Source organism: Rhinolophus hipposideros (genome assembly GCF_964194185.1).
Source record: "Rhinolophus hipposideros genome assembly, chromosome: 25".
Lineage (NCBI taxonomy): Eukaryota > Metazoa > Chordata > Mammalia > Chiroptera > Rhinolophidae > Rhinolophus > Rhinolophus hipposideros.
In genome coordinates, this window is record NC_138071.1 from 22,636,058 (window position 1) to 22,644,025 (window position 7,968).

Here is a 7,968-nt window from a genome sequence, read left to right on the forward strand (position 1 = left end):
AGGTCTTCTGATGTTTTCCTTTGATTGTAGTTTACAAGCAGATCTCTGCTTTCCTGTTATCCACCCCTTTCTCTAGTTTGCTTTTCCTGTGGCATTTGTGTTGTTTGGCAATATATCCTGTAGTCTCTATTTGTGTTCTGCTGACCCAGTTAGCGTGTATATGCCACAAAGACGGGGGTTTGACCGTGTTCTTCCCTTCAGGATCTTTAGTGCAGAGAACATGGTCAGGCACAGAATAAGCCCTCAATAAGTGTTTGTAGAGTAAGGGTTGGATAAACGAGTAGAATAGTTACACTGTCTCCACTGCGGGACTTACCAGGTATAGTTAATCCATCCTCTTTTAATGGATATTTGAGTTGTTTCTGGATTTTCAGGGTTAGGGAGACAATGCATTACTAAGCGTCCTTGGTTCGTCTAGTTAAGGCGATGTCTGCCTTCTTAACATCTACTCCTCCTCCTGCTCTTGGAAGGCCAAGTGTATTGCAGATGAAAAGTCCACCCTGGTCCGCTCTGATGGTATGGCACATGGCTTAATTATAAACTAATCAGCATAATCCCATTCAATGACTGGCGCAGGGATGTGCAAAGGACCAAATTCAGTTAAGGAGACACCATTCGACGTGTCTGCTGGAGGCTTCCGGGAAAGAAGTTTCCTAGACCTTCTGAGGGAGGGCACCTTTTTATCTCTCTCCCCAGACGACGATAAGGGAGAGTATTGCTCTGACTGCATTCTGATCACAAGAGCTTTATCCTTAAGGATGCAGCTCACAGTAAAGCAGAGGACAGAGACAGAAATAAATTGGGTCCTTGGCAACGTTGTTGAACTGCTAAATCAAACTGCCCTTGAAGTTCTCCCTCTGTGTAAGCTTTCATTAGTGCGTTTTTTTAAGACTGTGAGTTGGATATTCTTTTCCTTACAACTGGATTGACTTCTAAATGATAACGCGCGCGTGTGTGTGTGTGTGTGTGTGTGTGTGTGTGTAGTTTTTGTATGCATATTTTAATGGGATAGATTTGTAGAAGTTAAGTTGCTAGGCCAAAGAGCATATAGACTTTGCATTTTAATAGAAATTCACAAATTGTGAATAGCTTTTAAACAAAATAAGAGATAGAAGGTGACAAGATATGCTGTAAAGGGACTTGTGGATGGCCTCAAGGAAAACGATTTGTTTGCCCTTTTCATACGTTTTGTCCTGATCGCTCATCCTTTATGTGACACCTGACACCTTGTCAGGGCTCTGAATCTCCTCCTACCTGAGGTGGTTAGGTAAGTAGGTGTATATTGCTGATGGTGATGGGGTGGGATAGAAAAAGATTTCAGAGGGAGCAGGAGAATCTTTAAACTCATTTGTTTCCGGAGAGAAGCCTGAGATTTTTAGTTAAGGTACATCTAAGGCTACTTATTTTAACAAAGAGGAGTTATATATCAATTTAATTTCAGCCATATGCAAACATAAAAGTAACTCAATGAGAACTAAGGAAATAAAGCAGGACCCTTGATTATGACCAAATATTTAAGAGCCTTGAATCCAAAGCTCCGGAATTTGTGCTGCATCCTAGGGGCGGTGATAAGGTGATAGTACCACCTTATATGTAGGACTGCTGTGTACACATGTGTCCTCCTGGCTTACAAAGGGATAGAAAGTTGGTAATGGCAAATGCACCTTCCTATACTCTCCTCTTCCAAGGAACCTACTATGGACTGCGTGTTTGTGTTCCCCCAAAATTCATATGTTCAGACCCTACCCCCTAAATGGATGGGATTAGGAGTTGGGGCTTTGGGGAGGTAATGAGGTTTAGGTGAGGTCTTGAGGATGGAGATTGTAAGAGGAAGAGATCACAACTAGCCATGTGAGGATAAGTGAGAAGGCAGTTGTCTATACGCCAAGAAGTGGGCCCCTACCACTTCCTGCCACCACTTGATCTTGGACTTCCAGCCCCCAGAACTGTGAGAAACGAATGTTGGCTGTTTCGGCCACCCAGTCTATGCTTTTTTAGTTATAGTGACCCAAACCAACTAAGACATACCTGTCTTTCCCTTCATCCCTACATTTCCTCTTTCAGACCTCCTCCACCTTCTCCAGCATTTCCATGCTCAGACCACACGGGTCTTTTCCCTTCACCCATACAGATATACGAGTACATGGAAATCATGTGTTGCATCTTGTACTCCAAACCATCCTCTGGATGATCCACAGAACAACCTAGAGCTGCGGGGAGGATGTTGAAGGGCTAAAGCGGGGGGGGGGGGGCTTTTGCTGCCTCTCCAGAGCTGATGGGAACAAACAACACCTCAGTAGCCGAAAGATCTCAGGGTAATACAACTATTTTCTGCAAACTTATCTGCATTTGCCCCCCCCCTTTTTTTTTTTTGCTTATCGTTCAAAATAGTACATAATTTGAGCTGGGATTGAGGGGGACTAGTGATGGGGAAGGGCACAGATTTCCTGGAGACATCATGCCTGCTATCGCAATAAAATCCCAGCGGGAAAATAAGAAAGATCTTAGAGAACTGGCATGCATAGGTAGGTGAAACCTTGGATAATGCAGCAAATCTGTGTTTTCTAAAACTTTCTCCTTTTAGAGGTTTCCCTTATTTAGCCTCACAGAGTTTCAGAGGTATTAGAGGGAAAAGGGAGAGCATGGTGTCACAGCCCCGCTGCACGGAATAAGACAGCTCGGGGCTTCACCCCAGCTTTCCTGTGAACTAGTGTAATTACATTGGGATGTCGATTTTAACTCCCTGCATTTTAGTGTCACTGTCTGTTTAAAAATGTGATGGTAACAGTCAGTAATCCTAACCTTATCCATCTTTATACCCTCCGTGTCCCACAGAGTCTGCCATAGAGGAGGTGATCACTGAATTTATTTTGGTTAGGTTGAATAACTAAATAAGCTTTCAAATTCCATCCTCCTCTAATAGTTCAACTCTGTGTCCACCCTCTTCCTCAGCAGCCAGTTTCAAGAGCAAGTTTATAAATACCGAGTAAGGACAGTTCTTGGATATATTTGGTGCAGGACAAATGTTTTTATTTAGATACTGTTTTCAGGCACAGGAAGACCGTGAAGTTGTCTCCCGCGGTGGGTCAGGAAGACATAAACGTGCTTAGTTGGCAGCGATGGTCTCCTTAATCCAGTCCACGTAGTTGCAGACCTTGGTGTAGACACCAGGCTTGCCACTTAGGGCGCAGCCGTAGCCCCAGGAGACGATGCCCTGAAGCTCTCCATTGCAGACCACGGGGCCGCCAGAGTCACCCTGAGCAAGAGAGAAAAGCCAGTTAGAACTCCCAGCTATGCCCAGAGGGGAGAAAGGCTCACAGATGTTCTTCCAGCATCCTCGAGCCACCTGCCCAGGCTCCTGATCCCCCATAAGCACCTTCTCTTCCCCCTGGAAACACACCCTCAGTCTCCATACCCCAGCCTTTTCTTCTTCCTCCCTCCTTCTAGCTCCTCCTCTTCCCTTAGTTGCAGGCCTGAAGGGCCAAGAAGAGGTGGAGGGCGGGGGGAATGTCAAGCTGCCCTGCTAGCCCTGCTTCTTTCAAAGAGTCCTTCTACACGCTTTTTCCTCGGAAGGGCGCCTGGAGGTACTATTTGCACACCATCTTCTGTGTATCTTTTCCCCCTTAATCCTAACCATTAATATGGCAAAAAGAAAAGTTATCGTTGATCCCCCGTCTCTCCCTCACCCCCCCATAATCAGTCCCAGAGCCAGCCTTTCAATCTTCCATGTTGCAGGGAAGGGGAGATGTGGTGGAGGAGTTGCATGAGCCTGAGCTGAAGGAGAAGGACGGCAAAGACACAGACCTGGCAGGAGTCCTTCCCGCCCTCCAGGAAGCCCAGGCACATCATGTTGCTGGTGATCTGGCCGGGGTAGGCGTTGCGGCAAGTGCTGTCAGACAGGATGGGGGCGTCCAGGCACTGCAGGAGCTCGGGGTAGTCGTCTGGGGGAGCAAGGGCGGACATGGAGCATCACCCACAGTCCTAGAAATTTCTCTTCCACTACCTCTCCCCTCCCTCTCAGTGCTCCCACGCTTCCTCTCAGCTTGCCACTTCTAGTGTGGAAGAACTTTTATCCGGAAGGTCTTCCAAGCACTTTTAATCAAGTTGTTTTCTGTGTGACAATAGCATCCGGGAGCTCAGATCTCAGACCTGGAGACTGACTTCTCTGGCAGGTTTCTACCCAGGCTGTGCCCCGTCCCTTTGTCTCCTGTCTGTTTCCCTCTCAGTTTCTAGTTCTCTGCAAATCATGGGTCACTTCAGCTGAATACCTGAATCATAGCTCATTTTGTTGTGTTTTTCAGCAAAGGACCCTTCCTCATTTCAATTAATGTATTCCAAGGTTCCACATACCCATGAGCTGTCCCCTAGGAATTTGGCCTTGAGTGACAGTTTGGACTAACTGCCCCTCAACCTGCCTTTCACCTCCCTCTAGGATTCTCAGATTCAGTGCTTCTGGTCCAGGTGACACTTACAGCCACTGCTCTGGGTGTTGCCCCAGCCAGAGATGAGACACTGGGTCCCAACAGCTGCACAAGATCTTGGCAGAGAGACCGTGGACACACGAGAGCTGATGGTGGCAGGGGAGCTCAGTTTAATCAGCATGATGTCGTTATCAATGGTTCTGCCATTGTACTTGGGGTGGCGGATGACCTTGACCGAGTTAATAAATTGCTCGTTGCCTTCGACGACTTCAATGTTGTGTTCTCCCAGACGCACCTGGATTCGGCTGGATTGAAGGATGAAAAGATCCCTGAGTATCCAACCTGAGCCCTTCCTCCCATCAGTACACCCCAGTCCTGAGCATAAACACAGAGCCCTCCCCTTCAAGCTTTCGCAGCATGGTGATTTTCCCCCTAAGGTGGCCCTCCCAGACACCGTGCAGGCAACACTGTCCTTAGGCAGGTGTCACCGCAGGCGCAGCTTCAGCCCACAGCCTTGTTAGGGTAGCCAGGAGAGGAATGGGGACCACAGGACATGTACAACAATGGGAGTTGGTGGCAGAGAATCAGCATTTCTCCTCTGGTTGGGATTTCCAAGCATTGGTGTGGCAGGAATTAGAGATGGGAAGGCTACTAAAGGTGGGCAGAACGGGCCATGCTTATTTTCAGTGTGCTGGAAATCTCATGTATTGGTTTCCTCCACGTAGCTTTTTTTTCTGATTGAGGTGTAATGGTTAGGACTAGTGACTGATGAATGCTCTTAAGCTAAGTCCAAGCACCCTCCATCAATCAGTATTTCCCTGCTTGTGTCTTTATGTGGAAGGACATCAGGACCTCTCAGGGGGCCATGTGAAAGCCCCTCAATATATCCCGCGATGCCTGGGGAACAGTGAGGCTCTCGGACTCTGAATGCTCACCCCTCAGTCCTAGCTCAGCAGGGTGCCTGCTTGTACTCGGTCTCAAGGAACAGGGATGTGAGTACAGGACACTTACGACTTGTAGCAGTGAGCCGCTGACACCACCCACTGGTCATTGATGAGGGAGCCACCACAGAAGTGGTAGCCAGCGTTCAGGGACACCTGGTAGGGGACGGAGTTCCTCTGGCAGGTGTAGCCCCCGACGATCTTGTCATCGTCATCAGCGGGGAAAGCAGCTGGCAGAGAAAAGTGGGAAACTGTCTGTGAAACAGATCCATCTTCTACTCACCACCAAGTTTTGGCAGATGAACCAGAAAAGCTCAGGTCTTGTTTTCTTGCCACACATAATCAGGAGATGGTGATTTTAATGTCATTTTTTCCCCCAAACCTTATTTTTCTGTACCTTTCACACATACTCTACTTACACCATAAGTACCTATTTTTTAATTTATGCTTTACAGTTGATAAATATACTGGTGTGTTTTTTTTATATGCAATCCCACCCCCCACACACAGATCAGAGACTCTACATAATGCCCTGAACACCACCACCTAGAGATAAAAAGAATACTTTTTATGTAAAGTTCTGCTAAGCAGCCATGCAAATAGGTGTTCAATAAAGCTTTGCAATGACCAGGGTTATGTTTATTTGTGGTGGTTGGCATAGGATAGATATCCATCCCCATGAAGTAACAGAAAGGGAGCTTTTAGAAGCCTCCCAAGAACGTCCTGGCCTGGAAAAAAATGGGAATTTTGTACTTTTGTCCCCCCATTTTCTCTTCTTGGTCCTCATCTAAATTTTTCACAAACTAATTTCACAGAACAGTATAAGATTTTCATCTCCAACCTGTCCCCGTATCCCAATTATCTTTCTAACAGTTTAAAATTTATTCAGCATTGTGAAGTTTGACATAGTGATATACTACGATTTCTTACAGCTCCAAAAGTCTGTGAATAAATTATGTGCGTCCTGTTGTACAAGTATTTTAAAGTGATTTTGAGAAAGACATTTCCAGGTGTATAGATAGGTATATTAAATTTATACTTGCCCAATTTGAAAAAATTAGTATGTTTTAGTAGTATGAACTTTAGTAGTAAAAAAACAGAAATAATCACATCTCTGTTTCTCTTGATGTTTGCATGACATATTATTGTACACCGGAGACATTTCATTAGCAAAGATGTTGTGAAAACCAGGCCATAGCTTTTATTAATGAGAAATAAAAAGATCTTTGCCTGTTAAGATGCCCTTTAGTATAGAGGAGCCTGAGACTCTCACCCTCACAGCCTCTGCAAGGAGCACATGATTAGTCATTAGTCCCAATCATTAACTCCAAATCCTTAGAAAAGTCACATTTCCTTCATGTTGACCATCCATCCTTTCCCCTCTTCCTTCATAGATTTTACCTTGAAGTTCAGGCAAGTTCTGCCTCTTTATACTTTGCACACTGATCACGTCTGCTCCCTGGGATCTTTCCCCACCAAGTGAGAGTCATTCATCTACCCACATATGGACTCCAGTGTGGTCTCAACAGTTTAAGCTTCTTGAATACAGAGATTACATTCAACGTTCATTGTTGTCTCTCAGACTATAGACTCACATGCATGACAGACACCTACTGATTCATTTATTGAGAGAGACTCACCAGCAGCTCCCAGGAGAGCAAGGAAGATGAAGGTCTTCATGGTTGCTCGCTGGATCTTGTCCGGGGATTAGGTGGAAGGTTTTCATCCTCTGCTATTTATACGTCCAGGTTCCTCGTTGACACCCATGGCCACAGGCTCCAGGAAAGTGATTTCATTGGAAATTCACAAATCCAAATTTAGAATTCAGTTCTGTGCCAAATTAAACGTAATTCAGCATCAGATTTAAACATGAACTTTCGTCTACTTTTTTAGAAGGTTATGGGAATGAAAGTAATGAACCCACCTGCTGGGAACGGTTCCCCAGAATAGAAAAGGAAGTTGGAGTGAGGTCACAGAACAGGGCTACAGGTGTCCTGATTCCCAGACAAAAATCTTAGGTACTTGAATATCTCAACTGTGAACTTTTATCCTAAAGGCTTTCTTGAATGCTACACCTTTGATGTTTAATTGACAATGGCTCTCTCACAATTGTATAATTTTTCTTGTGGTCTGGTCTTGAATATCCATGTTAACTTTTCGTTACTCAGAGGAAAAAGAAAAATTATTCTGATTTGAGACTATAATAGATCTAAAAAAGAGAGTGAAAGAATGGTGATAACTTACATTTATTCAGAACTTGTGTGTATCAGGGTTTTTCTAAATACTTTGCCTGTATTAATTTAGTAATCCGCGTAACAACCCTTTAAAATACCTATTATCGTCCCAACTTTACAGATGGGAAAACTGAGGCACACAAAAGAATAGTGGGTTTGACTGAAATCACACAGCAAGTACAAGGTAGGATCAGGATTCCAACCCAGGAAATACAGCTTCAGAGTTTGTGCTCTTAACCACTCTGCAACACTTTCCCAGTAAGTTCGCGGGAATCTGGAGACCAAGGTAAAACAGAATTCATGGCCAATTGAAATTTACGGAGTGCTTACTATGTGTCAGGCACTGTGAATGGCATTTACATACTCGTACAT

The 7,968-nt window shown here is 45.0% G+C and overlaps 1 protein-coding gene across 1 annotated transcript; it reads right to left on the reverse strand.

Annotated features, from left to right (window-relative positions):
• Window positions 1–3,014: 3,014 nt before the first annotated feature.
• LOC308492822 (trypsin) lies at window positions 3,015–7,042 on the reverse strand (the record flags this gene model as incomplete). The annotated part of the gene is made up of 5 exons (XM_081038293.1): window positions 3,015–3,256; window positions 3,805–3,941; window positions 4,473–4,726; window positions 5,433–5,592; window positions 7,003–7,042. The coding sequence occupies 5 exons, from the start codon at window positions 7,040–7,042 to the stop codon at window positions 3,107–3,109; spliced, it is 741 nt and encodes a 246-aa protein (XP_080894419.1). The 3' UTR covers window positions 3,015–3,106.
• Window positions 7,043–7,968: the final 926 nt, after the last annotated feature.